The sequence below is a fragment of the Zonotrichia leucophrys genome, chromosome 7 (assembly GCF_028769735.1).
Source record: "Zonotrichia leucophrys gambelii isolate GWCS_2022_RI chromosome 7, RI_Zleu_2.0, whole genome shotgun sequence".
NCBI lineage: Eukaryota > Metazoa > Chordata > Aves > Passeriformes > Passerellidae > Zonotrichia > Zonotrichia leucophrys.
This window is the reverse complement of record NC_088177.1, coordinates 25,241,844-25,263,542: the sequence shown is the minus strand read 5'-3', so window position 1 is coordinate 25,263,542 and position 21,699 is coordinate 25,241,844. Positions and strand designations below refer to the sequence as shown.

The window sequence follows — 21,699 nt, the reverse complement described above, 5'->3', positions numbered from 1 at the left end:
CCTTTGCATTTGTGATATGCTTCTGGCCTTGTTTTTGTAGTAACTGGAAGTCACATTATAACATAAACATGATAACCAGAATATGTTAATCAAAGACAAATCAGAACACACAGGGGAAGAGAGAGAGGGGAATGAATCTTACATTTCAGATACAGAGTCCTTCCAATTAAGAATTCAACTCAACACCTACTATATGAGCTTTGTTCAAATCATACACATCTGTGTTGCACCTCAATCCCTGTCATTCCTGAGCATTTTTGGAGGGATGCAGTTAAAGCCATTGGGAACCAATGTTTTTCTCAGTTAATTAAACTGCATGTAATTCTGTGGGTTTTGTTCTGCAGCAGACATGCATACTCCATCTCAGAAACAACAGCCCTAGCTTTTGCTAGTTTACTATCTCAGAAGGTGAGATACCACAAGTGAAGCGGATAGGTAGGATGTTGGAAATTGAAGTCATGCTACTCTGGTTGCAGCCGAGCGAGATTCAAGATTTATCACCTGCTATTTCCCTAGCCAAGGTTTATACCCTGGTTAAGCTACTGTAGATAACTTTAACAGACGTGCATTACAGACTGGGCTGTGTACAGTTAAACTGACAGTCTGAGGGAGTATTATTGTGTCTTAATTGCCACCAGATCAGTAGGGTTACCTATTCCACTCAAGCTTGTGGGCACCTTGAGGCCCCTATTCTTCCTTGCAAGGATGTGAGTTGATAACTGGCACACCTTTCAGTCTGTAGGGCTACAAGTGAGGAGAACCAAGAGCTGTTCTCTTCTCTGGCCCTGCAACAGGATGTGAGAAATGCCACACAGTGTAAAATGGGGCCTGTACGAATGCTGGCAGGGACACTTGCAGCTATTGCTTTTGCTAAACTCAAGCTGAAAGTTGCAGCAAGGGCTTTCAAAAAATCAGGTCTGAAGCTGAGCATTCTAGCCTTTAAACCTTTTAACCTTTTAGCTGACCCTTCTAAACCTTAAACCTTTAACTAACTAAACTGATTTTAGTAACATCGGACAACTACAAGCAGTGTTTCTGAAGAAAAGCTAACAGTTTGTTTTCTGCAAAGTCCATGAAGTATTTTAGATATTACTGTAATAAAGTCTCTTTCATGTTCTCAGCTAACTACCAACTGAATTCTGATTACCAGAGCAACTTGCTGTATAATTATATTTGTAGTTATCTCTTTGCCTGCAACCCCAAACGATTGTGGTGAAAACACAAATGCATCGTGGTTTGATTTACAATATTTAATCATAGTTAAAAGTTTTGAACTTTGGTAACTTTTGCTTTAAACAGAAGTGCAGAAGACAACTTTTGTGTTTAGTGTTTTCATTACTTTACCGAAGTCATTGCGAGCACACGGGTTAAGTTGAAGTGAATCACTACAGAAAAGTAGTATACTATCAAAATGCTGAGATTAATAGTTTTGTATGCAAATTAGCTCAATTTTGCACTGTAAAGTTAATCTTGGTTTGTGCTAATTTTTGAAAGAATTGCTGCATCTATTCATTAAAACTATTGTGAAAATGAAACTCTGTTGGGTGATTGTGTAGCTGGGTAATGAGCTTGTTCAGTGCATCCAGCCCTCCTGTTCAATGTCCGCCAGATGTTGAACGCTATGGGCTCTGATCATCAGCGTTCCCATGCTCGGCTGCCAGGGGAGTTTATCATCCCTGCTGTGGCCCCTCCTTACCTGGCACAGCTCTGCACACAGGGAAACCTCTGAAACCATCATTTTCACCAGTCTCCTTCAGGAGAAAACTCTTCCCAGGGTGCAACAGTACGCTTAAAGAAAAAAGGTAATATGGGATTCTAGCAATATTCTGTGTTCTAGCTGTGAAAACACTCAGCTTTCTTGACTGAATTAATTAAGTGGTGGTTTTACGTGGGAGATCCTGAGCATTTGATGATTCCATACTTCTAACTCCTTTCTCTTTCATCAGTAGGGCAGCATTCCTCTTTGGTTCAAGGTCTGTAAGTTTGGCATACAACTCAAATCTACTGTAAACAAAGTAAATAAGTTAAATCTTGACCAAATAATGCATAAAACTGAAATATAGTATCTTTTAAAAAGTATTTATTACCAAGATTTTCAAACTTTATTTTGGAAATGCTTAGTGTGCAGAAGCATTTCCACACAGTCCTTTTGCTGAAATTCTTAAGACATTTATACAAAAAAATAATAAATGTGAAACACCAACAGTGAAGTTCATTCATTTAATTAAAATGAAAAACGGTCCATAGATTTAAAGGAGAACTTGGTCCACATAAACGAGCTATGTAAGTTTTGTTCTAGTCCATTCTAGGGTGGAATTGATATTTAATCTAGTCTATGTTTCTGGAATAATCTAAATTAAGGAAGTGTTCTTGTAGTATGTCTAGAAAATAGTATGTAAATATACAAAACACCAAGTCATGTTCTAAGCTATGTCAAGAATCAAATCCTCCTTTAAAGAGAAATAATCTGTAGTCTACAACTGAACATTTAAATACAAGGCAGAAACCCAGGGTGTCAGTGATAATTTTTCCTACAATTCTTCCCTCAGTATTTGAAGTCTGAAAAACAGTATTGTTTAAAATTAGCAAATATATAAATTTGGTCCGCAAAAAATCTTGTCGCATGTAGAAAAGAGAAATACATGTATTGCAAATTGATCTTATTCATAGCATAAATCTATAAAACTATGTATTATTTAGGAAAAATAGGTTAAAAAGGATCTTATTTATAGGCTTCAACCTTGTCCCAACACCATATGGGTAGTGTACAGAAAACTTAGTATTATGCTTAGGATACGTAGTTTGTGAAAACTACTTAGTATTCCTTGTTATTTTCTCAGTAAATTGCAACACATAGAATTGAAAAATGATGTGCTACTAAAGTGAACTTTGAATGAAGTTCTGGAAGTAAAAGAATTAAAATAATCCTAAATTCCAAATACATGCTTTCTTTTTAAATTAATTTGACATTACCATTTCTTAAACTTAATTTTTACTATACATCTTTAGTGGCAACAGATAAACAGACTGTCACAGACTGAATTTGTTGGCAGGATTTTTCTATTGTCCCTCTATCACCTTTAACTCTATCAAATGCTAGTTGACTAATACTGGAATGATTTTTAAAACAGTATTCTACTTTTCACAAACATCGATTTAATGAAAAGGGCATATGACACCTTAGAAGCAGAAATATTACTTAAGGCAGAAAGTTAAATTATTGTCCATTAGTACAGGCAGAGTCAACTAGAAATAAAAATACTGAAAACATTATTTCATTTTACTGGGCTGTAATGGGGAGGGACCACAATTAAAAGTAAAAAACCACCTACCACGTTGAACTGTTGAACTGTTGCACTTTCCCTCCTCCCTCAATTGTACAATTATATACAAATCTGCTGAACTTCCTCCAGTTTAGGCAAGTCTGCACTAAAATAAAATGGTCATTTTAGCAGCTTGATTCAAGAGTGGCCACAACTCTGCCAGTCTTGCGAACTTCTTTCTCCTTCTTTTGAACCTTTTCCTTCTGCTTTTCCAGTTTTTCCTGTGTTTTTCTAATATCCTTAATTTTTTTCTTTATTGTTGATCGGTCATTTTGACTGGTAACTCCCAAAGCCTTTGAAGGAGGAAAACAAAACAAAACCTCATCAGTAATTTTTTTCAACAGCACTGTTAACAGTGCTTGTGCATTAACAGTATAAGAAAGTGTTATCCACTTTTCGACAAGATAGTCTGTTTACTTGAAATATAAAGATTCGGGGCCAAAGAAACACTGCAAATAATCATCTGGGTAACAAGGTAGGTAAGAAAACCAAGGCTAGCTCTTCAGTTGTGAAATAACAATTTCATGTTGCATTTTACAAACATGTAAACCCCTGGGAATTCCCAGAAAATAGCATCATTTGTTTTAGTGTCCAGATATCTTCCTAGCTCTTTTTGCACACGAGGAATTTTTACTCGGTAACAACTCTGTAATTCGCAGGCCTTTAAGGCGCATTATCAGGAGGCGGCCGCACGCTGGCGCTTGCGAGCGGCAGGGGGCAGCAGCGATCCCGTCACCCGCCCGGCGCCCGGCGCGCACCGAGCTCTGGGCACAGCGCCCGAGGCCCCGCGGCTGGCTGGGACAGCACTGACGGGCCAGCCGCTGGTATCTTCCCTGTGCCCACGCGATTTTATAAAGCGGGACATTTAGTGTTAAATGTCTATTTAAAATGCAGGCACATTTTGGAGGCTGAAGTTAGAACACCTTTTTTCCTCCTAAGCCCCTCAAGTTCTGCTGTTGATCATTAATAATAATTTGCCTTACGCCAGAGCTGACCAATGAACCTCTTCTAGCTGCACATCTTGCCTGTCCATAATGAAGTCTCATAATCTAACAAGAAAGAAAAACTGCAGGAATTTACCAGAACTATAAGGGATATATATACACTACAGCTTCCAGGTGCAATATAGCAAGAAAAGGCTCCAAAGATTCAGAGTATGTATTTCCAGCAGGAGTAAAAACTTGAAACATTTTAAATGTCACCAGATAGGATTTCAGCCTTCCCATTTGAAGAGGAAATGCTGAAGAAATGGATTTCTAAAACTCAATCCTGCAATTCTATTTCAATTGAACTTGTTTTGGTATGACCTTAGTTGAGATTGGTGACAGATGTATCAAGACTCCTTGGACAAATATGCTTCCTTTCATTTCCTCAAGGAAGCAATATTTGTTATTTTTCTGACTGTAAACAGCCTTTAATTTTACAATCAATTACTAATTACCATCTAACTATACAGTCTTCGAGTATTTCAAAAGCAACTCAAAATAAAACAACAAGAGCGAGTAAGTATCCCTTAAAAAGCCACAGAACCAGGAAATTTGACTTTGTAAGTTAAAAATATGTCCAAATAAGCAGTGAAACCTATACAGTTACAAATCAATCCTGGGATGTACACATACCTTCAGCTTCTCACTGTCGAGCTGCATCAGCTGCTGTCCATCTACGTTCATAGCTGTGAACTCTGTGATATACTGCTCCATGTTCATTCCCATTAACCAGTGGCACACTTGCTGGGTGGTCCATTCAGAAATAGGTCTACTGTGCCACTGATTTTGCTTTCCTGTTGTTGTAAATTCATCATCCAATGCCTAACCAATTGAGAAAAGTCACCATAAGCAATATTTTACTTGACTGTATGTTGAATTCCAGTTGTCAGGTGAGTTTGGTTAACAAAGTGCATTTTTACACATGCTCTACTCCAATCTTGAGATCAGTTTGCCTAATTTACTATAAACAAGACACTTCAACACACAACACAAAGTCAGAAACAGAACATAAATGGTAAATTGGACCTATCCAAACAAGGAACACACTTCCTCAGTTAGTTGGTTAAGGTAGCTCTATCTGAATGTTAGATGCTACCTTACACTGCATAAAGAATTATGAAGCACTTCAACTCTATTATTATTGTTAAGTGATGGAAATCCAGAATAAAAACAATTCTAGTAGCCAGTAAATCTGGTGAGTGTTCTAGGTACAGTTTTATTACATTTTGTACATTTGTCAAGACAAGACTGCTTGTTCTTTGAACTAATGCTATTAGGTTGATATTGTAGAAGGACTGCCCAAATAAAAGATGACCATTTCAGAAACATAGTAGCTTGTAGACTTCCACTGAAAATACAGTTTGCCAGCTCACAGAGCTTTTGAGGCACCTTGCTTCAATTTCAATTTTGCTTCCAAGGGGAAAAGGTACTGCTGTTTGTCCTGAAGCACCGTTACTTCATCACAAAAGAAAAGCTACACAACAGAGCTCAGTGTCTGCAGAGAAGTAATTCCAGTGTGGTACTTGAATCACTAACATCAGTTAACTGAAGTTTTATTAACTATCCAGAATCATCCCTCACCAGCTCATGACTGAGTACAGGCTGCACTAGACTTGCAGACTTCTCATCCAAGATATTTGCAAACTGCAGAAAACATGCTCCCCTTTTCCAGCAGGCCTTACACGCATTTGTAAACAGAAAACATGGAAAAAAGGAGTTTCCTAGTTACATATTTGAGAAATGATCATGTTAAATCGCAGGTGAACAACTACAGCTGCCAGCCAAAGGGATCTCACAAAATCCAGCTTATTTGATGGAATATTTGGGAGAGTTGACTGATGTAACAAAATTATTGTGGTGATTACAAGTCAAAGACAGCAACATGTAGGCCTGTGACATGATCTGATCATACAACACAGTGGATCTGAGCACGCAGGATGGAACACACATACGAGGGGAAACACAGAATTTTCAAACTTCCAATGTAAGGGACTACACATAATTCAAAATGGTTTTGCTTTCCCTGGTCTGTGAAACAAGGGACAGTGGCTACATTAAGAGGCAATCCATAAAAATAGGAATGAGTTTGTAGAGCTGAACAGTTTGTGCTGAGGTCTGAAAATCCACACTACAACCATTTCAAAGGATTTTCACTTCCAAATAGCCCAAGTCTGATCACAAAGACTCAATGGCCACTAGCAGCTGGAACGTAGCAGGACCACTGTAGGAGCACATCTGATTGGATTTCTGAGATAAATCAAAGTAAGGCAAGTGGGAACAATCAGAATATTTATTTCAAAAATGAACTCTTTATCCAAATCAAAATACTTATGTAGATATAATGAACGCATCTGCCTTACTGATGTGCGAAGGGAGAATCGCAATTTGCATAAAATAACAGCAAAGGGCTCTAGAAGAGGATTAGATTGAAGTGCTCTATACAGCATCTGTATCAAGACAACTGAGTCTTCTATCCAAGCTATCAAGCTTGAGATGCTTCATACAAAGAAGATTAGTTGGATAAATTAGCAGGGGAATTTAAAAATGCACATTTATTTTAAATAATTTTACCTAACAGTACTTCCCCAATCTGATATTGCAATAAAAAATATATATATTGGCAACTTTGTCTCATACTAACAAGTGTTCATGAATAGTACATAAAAAAGGGGAAACACTTTGCATTTTAGGCTGGACCTGGTATTTCATGTGTGGTCTTTCAGCCACCTCGTGTTCTGTATCCAGTTCTGGGCCTCTCTGCTCAGAAAGGAGATTTAAGTTCTGGAATAGGCCCAGAGAAGGGCACTGAAGAAATACTAAAATATATTGCTGTCACATACATATTTTTTAATATATCTATGTACTTTTATCATTTGAGATAGGGGTGTGTATGTATCTATATATCTCCTTCACAAGAAAAAATGTGTCAAGTCTTTTATTCCAGTTGGAACTCACTCTAGATTTGTTGAATCTGTGCAAGCCATGCGAGAACTTCCCTTCTGTAATTTCAGAGTGAAAGTACCTGAAGATGTATTCTTGTCAAAAAAGAAAGAGACTCAGATTCTTTCATTTTGTCAGAGAATTGCTGTCCCCTGACAGAATCTTGAGGACTCTCTAAACCAATTTGCCCAAACAGCACAGATTAGAGCATCTAACAGGCTGCACTACGGAGGATTCTACAGGCTTAGCTATGAATTGCAGCTTCAGCATCATCAATTGCTAACAAACTCCTTTTACTTCATATTGGTAAAGACAGAACCCTAAAACCAGAAGTTGTAGCAACACCTGAGTCTGTGTTAAAACACAGACATCATCTCCTCACAGATATTTAATACTATAAAATTTGAGTTTTTCACTACTACACAAGGGAAAGGACCTGTGACTATTTTTCAGAGTAAAGGAAAGTGAAAACTGTAGAAGGATAAGATGAAGAACACCAATTTTTGAGTAAGGATTATTGGTCATTAAATAATACCTCTGCATCTTTTTTTTTCCTCAAATGTCCATTCAGAGGCAGAAGGAACATGCCAAGTTGTGTTTGCACAGTGAAGTTAAGAATCCCCAAACCAGCCACTACACACACAAGAAAGAGATCAGCTGGAAATTCAGAAAGCAGAACTAAAACTACTTCTAAGGTATGGAAGTGTGAGAAAGCTATGTGCTCCTGCATAAAAATGTATGTGACTCAGAAAGCAAATAAAGGCTCTGGAGATAAAAAACATAAAGCCCAAGAAAACACCACTGCCACCACCCCATTTAGCATATTAGGAACATTAGAAGGATTACCCACTAGCTTGCTAACCATCTGTGAGTGAAGTGCCTCTGCTGTAACTAGCTGGCTACTGACAACTGAACTCTCAGCAGGCAGTCACCTGCCCAAACTGCCTGTGAGCACCTGCACAGCAGGGGCAGACCCCTCAGTGCTGCCCCTAGGTAGGTGTCCAAGAGGTGTTTTCAAGTCCAGGATTTATAAGGCAGTGTTCAACAAGCCCACTCCTCTGAGAGCTGGAGTTACACTGGCTAGCACGACTCATCCTGCATACTCATGAACCCATCTGGACAACAATCATCAAGGAAAAATTAGTAAGAGCTTAAGTTAAGGATCCTGTTCAGTATCTTTATTGGTGATCTGAATGAAGGGATTGAGTGTACCCTCAGTCCCTCGGTAAATTCATGGACAACACCAAGTTAGGTGATAATATTGATGCTGGAGGATAGGAAAATCCTGCGGAGGGGCCTGGACAGGCTGGATGGATGGGCCAGACCAAGAGCATGAGGTTCAACAGGACCAACTGCTGGATCCTACAAACTGGCCACAACAGCCCCATGCAGTGCTACAGGCTGGGGGCAGAGTGGCTGGAAAGTGGCCCAGTGGGAAAGGGCTTGGGGTGCTGGCAGACAACAGCTGAACATGAGCCAGTGTGTGCCCAGGTGGCCAAGAAAGCCAGGGGCAGTCCTGGCCTGTGTCAGGAATAGTGTGACCAGCAGGACCAGGACAGTGATTGTCACGTACTTGGCACTGGTGAGGTCACACCTTGAGTGCAGTATCCAGCTCTGGGCCTCTCAGTTCAGAAAGGACATTGAGGTGCTGGAACAGGTCCAGAGAAGGGCAGCAAAGCTGGTGAAGGCTGTGCAGCACAAATCCCATGAGGAGCAGCTGAGGGAGATGGGGTGTTTACCCCGGAGGACACTCAAGGGGACCTCTCTACAACTCACTGGAAGGAGGGTGTAGCCAGAAGGGGGGCAGCCTCTTCTCCCAGGCACCCAGAGACAAGAAGACATAGTCTTCAGCTAGCCAGGTAAGATTCAGGTTGAACATCAGGAAGAGTTTCTTCATAGCAAGGGTGACCAAACATTGGAATGGACGGCCCAGGGAGGTGGCGGAGTCACTGTCCCTGGAGATGTTTAAGGAAAGACTGAACATGGCACTCAGAGCTATGGTCTAGTTGACAAGGTGGTGTTCAAGTCCAGTCATAGGCTGCACTTGATGATCTCTGAGGTCTTTTCCAACCCCTTCGATTCTGTGATTTGAAATACCCTAAAATGTAAGATGGATTACTTTTCCCAGATCTAGACTACAAACTTTTAGAACCCCAAAGAAAAGAACTATGTATTTTGTTCACATATACTGCTTTCCAAATGAGGAAACAGTTCAGAGTTTGTTCCTTGTTCTCCTCAGAGTAGGCCCTTGATACTCAATGTAATTACCGAAAAGATACAAACAACTTTCACTGGTCATGCAAAACCAGGACAATAAGCAACATATGAACTAGACAGAATACTGGAACTCATCTATAATAAAAACAGGCTTAAATCATCACTTCACACATCGACAACTAGTCATAAACTGCTTTCATTTTAGTTTTAGAATCCAAAATTTACTGAAAGTTTGTAATACTGATCAAAGAACAATATTCAAGAAGACATCTATAATAAAGCCTTATAATTTATACTCCTTGAAAGTTTTAGAAACACATATTCCATTCACAAAGCATTCCATTCAAAAAACTGCAGGGAGTACTTGCAAAGATAGATTATTAACTGGAGTTCCTCTGGTTTTCATTAGATCCAACACTATTATCTCAAAAAAAACTCTGCAAAAACTTAATCCACTACTACAACCTGTAGACTATTTATATGAGTTTTGACACCTCAGATTTTTATGTCAGTGAATTTGTAACATTGTTTGTAAGACTGCAGTGACTTTCTACATACTACTGGGATATGGTAAGATTTTCACCAATGACTGACTTAAGACAGCTAATAAAAATCCCATTACATTCATGAACCACCAGTCTGGCAATCCCTCTAATTCATTTTACGTAAGATAACGATGTTCTGTTTTTAATGACTTTTCCTAAACTAAAGGATTCAATTTATGAAGATGTCCATCAGTCAAACACCAAAAGAGACAGTATCTCAGAAAGCTACTGAAGTGTGGACTTTGCGTTTCAGCTGTAGCCAAAAGAATTAGTTCTCCAGGGGAATGAACACACTTTCAGGTGTCTAATTTCTACCTATATATCAGAACCACCATGTTTTCTGACTTTTTTCCTTTTTTTTATTGATATGAAATTTTATCTTAACACAAACCTGCACAAGATGTGAAGGCGCATGTTGCAGTTTTCATTCACCCAAGAAGTTATTTTAAATCAGTGGAACAGAACAGCGTTATGATCAGTTAGTTCATTCCAATTTTTATGATATAACTAGGCTCAGAGCACAGAGGCTGATCTGTCATCCACTACTGCATGTCCTTAGCTCACTTAACAGCTTCTTTAGGGTGCTCTACAACATTCAAATATGGAACAGCCACCGAGTTTCACATTACACACATCTGTTTCTATGAAACATGCCATAGTGTGAACAACAACATCAACAACACACATATACACACTTTGAAACTCACCTCATTTGAAGAGAAGGTTAAAGTGTGTGAACGACCTGACAGATTTGGTTCTGTCACTAACCCTGAAAGTTCACAACTTGGCTTGCTATGGTATGTATCATCTATGACAATTCTACTCTGCAAACAAGTGGAAATAATGTTTTATTAACTCACTTGTTGGAAAAGCAGGTCATTAGGTGACATTCTAATTTTTGGTTAAAAAAATAATATGACTCAGTTACCTTTAGAATACATATGAAATGTAATAACTGTATCAAGCATCTGACTTGTTTTTTGTTAAATTTCTGAATTCAGAAACGCGGTAACAAACTTAAAGCAATATCCCCAATAAGAGCAACTTATGCAGAGAATCAGTCATAACCTGAAATGGTGTTAGAATACACAAGGAAGTGCATCAGTTACTTTTTCAGCAGGCATCCACACTGTGGGAGAAGCAATTTAAAATGCATTTATTGGACTTATTCATGATGAACTTTCATTAAACTGAAACCTCCACGAACACCATGAATGTGTTTCAGAAGGTAGCGTTCTGTTGATTCCCTCCATTTCCAACTCAGATTGTGACCTTGAGAATATTTTGTGTTAGTGAGTGAAAAATAATGCTGCCAAAAAAATGCCTCCTACTTTTGCCTTTCTAAAGAATTATGTCTCAGCACTACTCTTTGCTGCCTACAAACAGTAAGGAATTATTTAACAGTATTTTCCTCTAATGTTCTCTAAGTCTCTAATCAACCAATTACACTTTGTAAGGATGCCATACCACATCCCTACGTGCATAAATAACCTGAGATCCCAAATAAGGCTGATCTTAAGCATATTTTTCTTCAGTTAGTTATGCTTGTATAAGAGAACTACATTTTTGCAGTTACCTTCATTTATCACTTCTGTATTTGTGTTCTGATTTCAATTTCACCTGAACTCTCAGTTTTCCCGATTATTCTATTTTTGTTTTCTAAGTGCCCTCCCTTATACTCTAAATTATTGATACACATTTTCAGCCTGGAAAACACCACACCAAAGCTCAAGAAAAAAGTCATCACCACCACAACACAATAAACATAAAACCCCCACAACCTGAGTTTTCCTGCTACCTCTGTGCAGTACTTTTCTTGACTGAGAAATGGTAATTTATTTACCATGTAGATTATTTTAATAATTACATTAAATTTTAGGTCTTCTTCAGTCTTTTAGATGTAAAAATTATTACCAGAAACAACTGAATACTTTTTCCATCAACTTATTCTCAAATTACCTTCAACCCAAACTGAAAATCTATTTAAGAGCTTTTGTTTTAACTGCCCTCAGTTCACTCTTTCTTCTTTTACAGAGAAAATCAAGAACAACTCCTACAAACTAAACTAAAAGATACAATAATAAAAATATAGCCAAAAGTAAGGTATCTGAGCACCAGTTGCAATATTTTTTCCACCCTCTGCTCCCAATCAGTTTATAGGAGTAATTGCCTTTTAAGCATTTAGAGCCAGTTGCAAAGATTTTTGACTCTTGAATAGCACAGAATTTGGACAGAAGAGGTTTTATTCTTCCTATCATTTAAGGTACTAGGATATAGTTTATACCACACTGCTCTTCCTTGCACTGAAAATGAAAGACTGCATACACACTTACAGAAGCTAAGTAGCATTCTGGAAAAACAATGGGTACAAACACTGTGTATGTGTGTGTATTGTATCAGAGAATTACACCAATTAATTTAAGAACTGTCTGCAAGCACACAGGATTTTAGTTCCTGTTGTTTTCACAAGGATCAAGAAGTTGACTCGCTACTTTGCCAAACTCTAAGTTTAAAACTAACTTCAGAACCATTTTAAGAAAGCAAAAACATTTCAAGTATAGTAACTTTCAGAGGCAAATTTTGCAAAACCAGAAACCAGGTAATAAGGAATGTAATTATATTCCTTGCACCATCAATGCTAAAACACAACTACAAAAATTATATACAATGCAAAGGACTTGGTTCCACAGAGATTTTTTAAATGACAAAGTTCTTATTTTAGGCTTTCTACTTTTACCTCCTGTTTAAGAAATGCTGTCACAAGATCACATTGGATACTACAAACACAAAAGGAGTAAATGCTATTGCTATATTTATGACATATTTCTTTATTTATAAATTTTGAGTTAATATCAACAAAAAAGAGTGTTCTTCCCTTGAATTCTGGGAAGATGACTTTGTCTCTTGCTTTATATTGTTTTAGTAACAAGGCTCACTTCTGAGTGGTCAAGTACATTTCTTTGTTAGTTTTAATATCTTTTCACAGCAAAAAAAGCCAAAGCCTTGTAACTGTACATATGTAATTATCAACCCTAAGCTCAGATCTACAACAATTAGTCATTCATTTTAAGCAGCAACCACTGTCACATCACCATGTTTACAGAAGACCCCAAACATTGCAAAGTAAAACCAGCCTATGAGAATTTGTTCTTCAATGGGATCAGCTTTCTACCATTTTACAAAGCAGGAATATAGCTGGAGACTTGCATAATCTTCCAGCTGCTGGTTTGCAACTGGAACTAAGGAAGAGAGCAGCAAACAACAATTATATACTAGAGCATGAGAAGGAAACAAAAAACCCCAATCCAGTAGGCAAGAAACCAGCTGGAAGTTGATACAGTAATCATCTTGGGAAGTATAGTCCAGTAAAAAGAAAAGAAGAAAAAACGATTGCTTCACAACAATGTGGAAAGGAAAAGAGCACTTAGTCTGGTAACATCTGTAACTTTCTGACTGCCAAAAGTAGGTGTATATGGTATGCACATGAAAACATTAGGAGCTGCTTAAGCACATTATGGATGCTTATAGTAGAAATGCAGCAGTGGGACTTTTACTATGCTTACAAAACTTACTCAAATCAGATAGCAAGGAGCAATGAACAGGGGACCAACGTGTTCCTCTGAATCAATGACAAACCCACTGATTCCTTATCTGTACAGAAACAACTCTGCACAGCTTTGCTACAGTCTGTTAGGAGACCAACTGCAGCCTATCAAGAGACCAGCCATGCATTACTATTTAATCAAAAACTGTATCCAAGAATATGCATATACCTTCCAAATTCCTGGGTTATTTACAGAAACATCTTTTGGCCACTGCAGGCTCCAAGAGTAGCAACCAATGCAAGAGCTGTAAATACACAAGACTGATGCACAGTGGGCAGCAGTTTGTGAAGTACTGTTCCACTTCAGAGATTAAAAAATTCCTACTCTTATTAAGTTCCTGTGTTACTGTATGGTTCTAAAATCACTTTCTGTACTTTTAAAAACTATGTATGCAGACAATTTACCATTATCACAGGGACTGAAGATTTACACTAGTGAAACAAAATATTTAAGAAAAGTATTACAACAGCATTTTAGTGCAATCACCATCTGGAAACATGGAAAGCAAACTTGTTATCTGCAATCTCTGCAAAATATCAGTGACTTCATGGACTAAAACCTGGCAAGTTTCTCTTCCATATATACAACTCCTTTCTTTCTAACAGCACAGAAGAAAACCAATACATGAAAGGGTATTTTAGCCATCCAAAGTGAATAAAAAGTGTGAAACTCAAGAATAAATCACCTTACTCAAATAACTGTAATTTTCAATTTGACAAAATCCAAAGGAAACAAGAATACAGTCAGTAAAATTGCTGGGACCAGTGTTAAATTGAAAAAGGTTTCACCAAATATTCAGACAGCACACACATTACATCTTTTAGTTTCTAAAGCTGTTCCTTTCAAATAGTTTAAACTTTATGGTTATAGACTGAACTGTGTCGCCTCATTTTCAGAATCTGGTTAAAAGGCTCTAAATTATTAGATTATTAGCTACTCAGAAGCCTGGAAGAAAGTGTCCTATAGATGTGTTTCTTGGCATCTAGTACCACATTTGTTAATGAAAAGTAGGATACTATCTTCCTCCACCTGTCTGGTACTCCAATCCTACATTCCAGTACAGTAAGAACTGGCTGGCCAACTGTTTGGACAGCTGACCTCTATTTATGCACAATTCCTCCATGAACTCGTCTGGAAAACAGATTAGACCACTGAAACTATGCTTTCCTGAAACTAGCATTACTTTTAGCATTACCAACCAGTGAAAAACCATGCCCTGTGATTCTTTCTTAGATGCTACTTCAGCCTGAATAGGCTCTACTGAGCTTCAGCTGACGGAGGGAACACAACACTCTCACAATTCCTGCTTGTAAGAGCTGTAGTATCTCAAACTGCTCCAGCAATGTTTGTAAGAGGTGATGTGGTAAAGGACTAAGTCATTAGGCTTACACACACCAACCACTGATATTTTTACTTCATCAAAATGCAACACTTAAACATTCAAAGCACAAATTAGTCATCTTTACCTTGCTTCTGTTCTTGTCTTGACCATGCTCACAACCATCCTGCCCACTCTGAGTAACCTGCAGACTGCTACTTGAAACCTGAGGCTCTTTGTGGCTGTCTCCAAACCAAGAGAAAGGCATGCACGTAGGAGCAGGGGAATCTGAATCTGATGCTGATAGATAGTTGCCAGAGTCATCCAAAAGTTCTCGGGAACCTCTGAGATAAGCAGATGAAATTCTGTTTAAATAACAACAGCAAAAAACTGCATCCCACCCCTCAAATACACAACCACCCCATTAAAAACAAGAACAAACTCAAAACACACCACTTATTTTTACCAGTTTCACAGCACAACTGATACTTGAAATGAGAACTGATGCTTGCCTTGAAATATCCATGTGAAATAATGAGTTATATAACAACACAAATTTCTGCAGTATTTCACACAATTTAATAATTTCCAGTAACTGCTAACTTAATTTACTCAACATTCATCTTCCTAAGCAAAATACAGTTTTAAGGTTGTCTCCTCTACTCTCCTCTGTGAGATCAGAAGCTCATCTCTGTATCATTAAATCTTCACAGAATTTTGCCACTGTTACACAGAAACATACTTTAAGATCAAACATTAATGACAATTTTAAACAAGCCTTTAGGTTACAGATTTAAGAAATGCAGCATGTATATATAAACTAACAAAAGACCTACCTGCTATCCAGAGAACCTCTTAGATTTTCTTTTTCTTGCTTCTTACCCTTACCCCCAGATTTCCGCAATCCACTGAAGTGAAAAAACACAAATTTCATAAAGCACTTACATTTCTTTAAATCAGCAAATTAGTTTTCACACTGACTTCAACAGTTACAAAAAGCCACATTTATATTGTTACACAAAGCATAATTTTGCAGATTATGCATGCAATTTAAAAAGTTCTGGCACCCATATTCTATTTAAGTATCCTTTCAAAAGCCACAGATAACCAAAATAAATACAGCAATAGCTAAGGAAGCCTAGCATATGGTGGATACAACCAGGAGGAAAACCACAGTTTTATTGCTACATTAATGCTCCTAAGCAATGCACAGCAACTTGAGCAAAGTCACTAACTACATTATCAGTGTGTGAAATCAGCTAATCTTTATGTTATATGCTATGATGCATTTATTGCAGTACTAGTCTAAGTCTTTAATGTTAGTTGGCTTCAACAAGCTTTACCCCATCTTCAAAGGTGTTATGAAGTAGCATTACTGGACACCTCAACATTGTTTATTTAGAGAACATAATATTCTCAAAAATAACACAGAACAACACTTATTTCTGAAGGAACACATGTAAAATCTCACCCAAAATCTGGAAATCTCCTTTTGGACTTCCCTGGTGGAATTCCTTCATTTGTTTCTGCTGTCCTGTCTTCATTTTTCCTTTCTTCTGTTTTCATAGAGAGGTGAAAAATAAAAATATTGTTATTATTATAAAATACCTGCAATTTTCAGCTACTAATGATGAAGTTTGTAAGTCAGATACTATGACCTGGGAGACAGTGTTAAAACTCCTAATCCCACACACAGATAATAACTGAAAATACTACAGCCATATCAGCCAGCCTAAGTTATTGTCTGTGCCATCTTCCCATCATTCTGTCTGTACCAGCCATTGAAAAATGGCAACATAACACTTGCTGACAACTACTTAAAAATATTCCTTTTGATAAAGAGCAATTCTATACAGTCTACAGAAAGGTAAAAATTACACAGTATTTTGCTCCAATGAATTACAAACAAAAGTTAGTTTATGACAGGTTTAGAAAGAAGTACCTCCCTTCTTTTGCAAAATGTCAACTTCAAAGCATACAGCCACATAACCAGTATAAGATATAGCATTTAGTATTTCTTTATTACTCTTGCAGTACTACAGATGCTCCCTTGGTATTATTTTTGGTTCAGCACCTAGCCCAGGCCAGCTGCTGCACCCATGGCTGCATACACAAGCTGCCTGCTCCAGAAGCTGTGCCTATCTCACACAATGGTCAGTCCCTGGAGAGCAGAGAGCTCCTGACAAGCTCAGGTCACTGGAAATGGCAGACAAATGTGGCTATTCTGAAAAAACAGCTGGGACTTTGAAGCTCCTTCAAGGCTCTTATTTTCACAACTGGAATACAACCTCTTAGGACCCAATTTTTTGCCAAAGGAAGCATGTTCAATACCAACTTCTCAATTATTATGCAAAATTAAGTGACACAAACCACATGATGTCTTCTCATTGGACTGTGACAGATTACTGCAAGTCCTAAATGTACTTACTTTTACATTCTCAGGGTACTAGATTAAAAAAAAAATGAAATACATTTTGTGTTGCACATCATGTGTTTCCTAACTTAGCTACCTGTGAAAGAGATGCAGTTCACATTTTGAGTAACAAAGTAAATTTTAAGCTCTACCTTCAAAACAACTCCTGACATGATATACACAGACTCCTTCAAGGACCATAAAAACCAAAAATCCTGTTCAGTACACAAAACTGAGGTCAACTACCCATCACTCCATCAGCAAACAACCATTATATATTTCAGGAAGGATTACCTCAAAGCTCACACACCTGACAGTCAGGCTAGTCAAGAGCTCCCCCCCCCTTTTTTTTTTTTTTGCTTATCTAATCAGTAGTTTCTGATGAAAATTAAAACTTTAGCTAATTAGTTAAGCACTTTTTCCAAATATATAATATCCAACAAATTATAACTACCATTAAACTGGCTCTTCTTCCTATCAGCTTGAATACAAAACCAGAAGAATTACTTTTAATACTGATATTTGTTTCCACCTCTATTTCCAGAGGCAGTATTTTAAGGAAAGAGGCAATTTCTTAAACATGGCACATTAGGTTAAAATACAGACTGATAAATGAATGGGTGAAAAGGTAATAGAAAGGATTAATTCAATAAAATAATAGGCAAACATTCAAATACAGTTAGAAAGCAACAACCTGGCAGAAACAGCATTTAGTATAATTTTGTTCACAAAGAGCAAGCTTTCAATACCAATCCCCATGTACTGCATTAATTAGCAATTCCATGGCAAATTTACAAAAAAAAAGTTTACAATGCTTCTGCCATCACAAAAAAACTGTAGAAAAGAAAGCAAAATCATAGATGTATTAGGTATGTGTCTTAATAAGTGGCATTTGTTTTAGACTATTTTTTGTTTGAGTCTTTATAGACACATAAAAATAAGGACAGTATAAAACAAATCCTGTTTCAGGGTATTAAAAGAATGCCCTACAGCTCAGACAAAACCACAGACAGCAAGTCATCTGTCTTTATAAATTTGTACTAGCTGATTACAGAAAATATCAAACATTTAAAAGATTATATTAGATCCCTTTTTCAATTATTCATAAGAAAAATGCCAACTATTCCTATAAAATAATGACTAGTAGAGACTAGGCTGATTATAATACCTTTAACCTTCTTCTAGTGACAAATATCCTAAAAGGGCATGATGAGTAATGTGGTAATTCCCACAATTCTCAGAATCTGTATCCTGTTTAAACACTGCATAATGTCTGGAAGCACAAAGACAACAATGAAGTTTTCTGGGAATCAGGAAGTCCATCAGACTTACTCTCCAATACATTGCCACTTATGAGGCTAGTGTTCTGCAAAAATGTATTAGGACCTTTACTGATTACATCTAAAATTTGTAAAATTTCAATCCTGAAGAATTAAAATAATAATAAACCCATAAGCCTTACCCTTGGCTTCTTTCCCTTTCCCTTTTGCCTCTCTTTGCTTAACATTCTTGAGATACCCTTGAGGAGAATTTGGAGCCATCCCTTCAGGAGGAGGTGACCGAGTGGTGGTTGTGCTATTTTCGTTGTTTGGTTTGTGTACTGGAGAAGAGTGTGTGGAAGCACAAGGGCTTGACTCCAGAGGACTTTCTGTGCTTTCTCTTTTTTCAGGCTTTTCACTCTTTCGATCTGGCTCCTCCAGGCATGGGAGAGGTAATTTTTCACCTGTTTCTAAGGTCTTAGTTAGGTACATAGAGGAAGATTCTCTGTTGAGAACGTGGTCTTCTGAATCTTCATCCTTCAGAAGTACATTTGAAAGTTATTTTTTGATAAACATGACATATACTCATTTATTGTCTGTTCTTTTACCAGGGTGGAAGGATGTGCTAAGCAAATTTCCCCAGTTCAGGAAATTTTCTGAACTTACATACTTGTGGATACCATCTGAGTCACATGAATCTGATTTTAGAATGTGTTACCCACCTCTATACACATCTTTCTGCACATCCCAAGTAAACTTTTTCTAGCCAAATCAGAAATGTTCTGGTACACGTTAGCCATCCCAATTCAATGCAGCCAGTTTTCAGTCTCACTGAATTAGTTCAATGTCCTCCTTCTACTACAGGCTCTCTCATATATTGCCTATCTATACCTCAATTCTCCAGTTGTTTTCTGGAAACACGAGAACATTTTACTGACACACTTCTTGTGAACTCAAATGATGACTTATGAATAATGAAGCATTTCAGAACTCTTTAGTTTTTGAAGAAATTTGGTAACTGACTTGTTTCAGATGAAGGCACAACAAGATAAAATAGTGTATTTCTCAACATGTCACTGTATCAAAATCTGTCAGCAAGCAGAAGCAGCACAGAACAAGCTCACACAGTTCTTTGCTAACTCCAAATTAACTGTGCCACAAAAACACGCCAGAGTTCCCATGTATGTCATGAACCCTAAAAGGTTTTTTCCTTTGATGCAGCATAAAACAAGGATGCTTTGGCACAGCCTGCCTGAAGCATGGAGAACACTTACAATTGCAAATACAGATAAAACTCAACCCATGGTCAGTACCCAGAGCACATGATCACCAGTGTCAGTACCTGCAGATTTGCAGTCTGTTGTGCACCCCCAAGAGATTCTTTCAGCTTTGACCGAGAAGGTGGCTGCCGTTTTACTTTCAAAGCAAGCTGAGCTTTTGCTTTGTGGGCACTGGTGTCTAATCTGGGAGTATCCCCAACAAAGGCATCAAAATCTGCAACAAAAACATACTTTTCAAAAAAGCAAACAAAAACCCCATCAAAAACTGCTAGGCAAATTCACCAACCCCCTTCCAGAAAAATATTCAGAATCTAAGTCGGAATTATTCTACCTATTAACCATTACTGTATGAAAATAATTTTCATATTATACTGGACTATTTTACACATTGCAATAGCAATTTCTGTTTAATGTGAAATATACTTTTACCCAATTTCTTCAATTAAAAAAAAATAAAATCCAACAGAATATAATTCTTATGGATTGAAAACTGAATTCTGTTCTCAAATTTGTGCCCCAGATGTGCTTTCCCAACATCATTCTTTAGGATAGAAACTCTTTACAAAGTAAGAATTTACCAAATATTTTAAAAATATCATTCTCATTGGAACCTCCATCTGATATTTCATTGCATTCTGTGCATAAAATTATGAGACAAAAAATCATAGCAAGTTTACTGTAAATTATAGCTTGAAATAAATGGAATTTTAACTGACATATCTCAGTGGTTTAGTCCCATCAGTAGTTTCACTAACAGAGAATCCAAAAAACTGTTAAAATAGTTGTCTCTCCATCCACCTCCTCTTTCCCACAAGACTTAAGAAATACATTACAATTCTACTGAAAATGCTGGGGGAACCTAAACTCAAGTATCCACACTGACTCAGCTAAAATATTTCCCAGTCAGAAGGAAACAGCAAACACTTCTCTTAACAACAAAAAACCACTACACATATAACGCCTCCTAATTTTCCTTAAGTGCAAATAAGGAAACCAGCATATCTAAAGAATTTATTCTACTTACCAGAAACCAGCATATCTAAAGAATTTATTCTACTTACCAGAAACCAGCATATCTAAAGAATTTATTCTTTCTTCTATTGATTTGGTTTCTTTTTCATTGTCTTCTTTAATCTTTGATTGTTCATTAGATTGGTCTGGACTTTGACAGCCATCTTCCAATAAACTGCCACCTTCAAACACATAAGGCATTTTCTCATATGCTTTCAATTTATTTTCAAGCTCTGAAATCTGCAAGAATTAAAATTCAGAAGTGAGATACATGTCTCCAAAAATGCAGAAGTTTATTTCAAAATATAATACTGCTTTACTTTTTCCTGATAGATTTTCAGTTGTTCTGCATATTTCTGGTCTCTTTCTTCAAGTAGCTTTGAATGCTCTTCTTCTTTCTTCATAAATTCTATTTCTCTGGTGAAAGAAATATATACATGTCTATGAAACAGTAATATAGAGATGCAGAAAAAGATGTTAAATAGAAATACGCACAATTGCATTAACTAAAAAACATTCCATTAGTGAATGGTGACAAAAACCAGTCTGCAAGGTACAGGTGATTCATTAATCTTATAATGTCAGAAAATGACATATCCATTTGTATGCTTCTACTGTCTTCAAAAGAAAATAGAGATGACTGTGACTTAGTCTGGACAGAAAAAGGATGCATGGCAACACTTTTTCTGCAAAGTTACAACCATCTCTCATTTTAAAAGCGGCAAGTTGCATATGCATTTAAGCCTGAAATACATGCACGACTCCAATCATTACATCTTACTCTCTTCCACAAAGATACATG

General features: G+C 37.2%; 1 protein-coding gene across 4 annotated transcripts in view; it reads right to left on the bottom strand.

Annotated features, from left to right (window-relative positions):
* Positions 1–2,077: 2,077 nt before the first annotated feature.
* Positions 2,078–21,699, bottom strand: part of LOC135450217 (neurabin-1-like) — a 41,236-nt gene continuing 21,614 nt past the window's right edge. For 3 of the 4 annotated variants that reach the window (XM_064718184.1, XM_064718182.1, XM_064718183.1), the window contains exons 10-19: positions 21,218–21,314; positions 20,948–21,137; positions 19,949–20,100; positions 18,810–19,143; positions 16,406–16,490; positions 15,771–15,842; positions 15,083–15,278; positions 10,719–10,835; positions 4,943–5,131; positions 2,078–3,616 (exon numbers count right to left, since the gene is read on the bottom strand). In XM_064718184.1, the coding sequence (XP_064574254.1) occupies positions 3,449–3,616; positions 4,943–5,131; positions 10,719–10,835; positions 15,083–15,278; positions 15,771–15,842; positions 16,406–16,490; positions 18,810–19,143; positions 19,949–20,100; positions 20,948–21,137; positions 21,218–21,314 (1,600 nt within the window). In that variant the 3' untranslated portion in view covers positions 2,078–3,448. The remainder of the gene's footprint in view (positions 3,617–4,942; positions 5,132–10,718; positions 10,836–15,082; positions 15,279–15,770; positions 15,843–16,405; positions 16,491–18,809; positions 19,144–19,948; positions 20,101–20,947; positions 21,138–21,217; positions 21,315–21,699) is intronic. The other variant, XM_064718185.1, reaches the window with a different exon arrangement.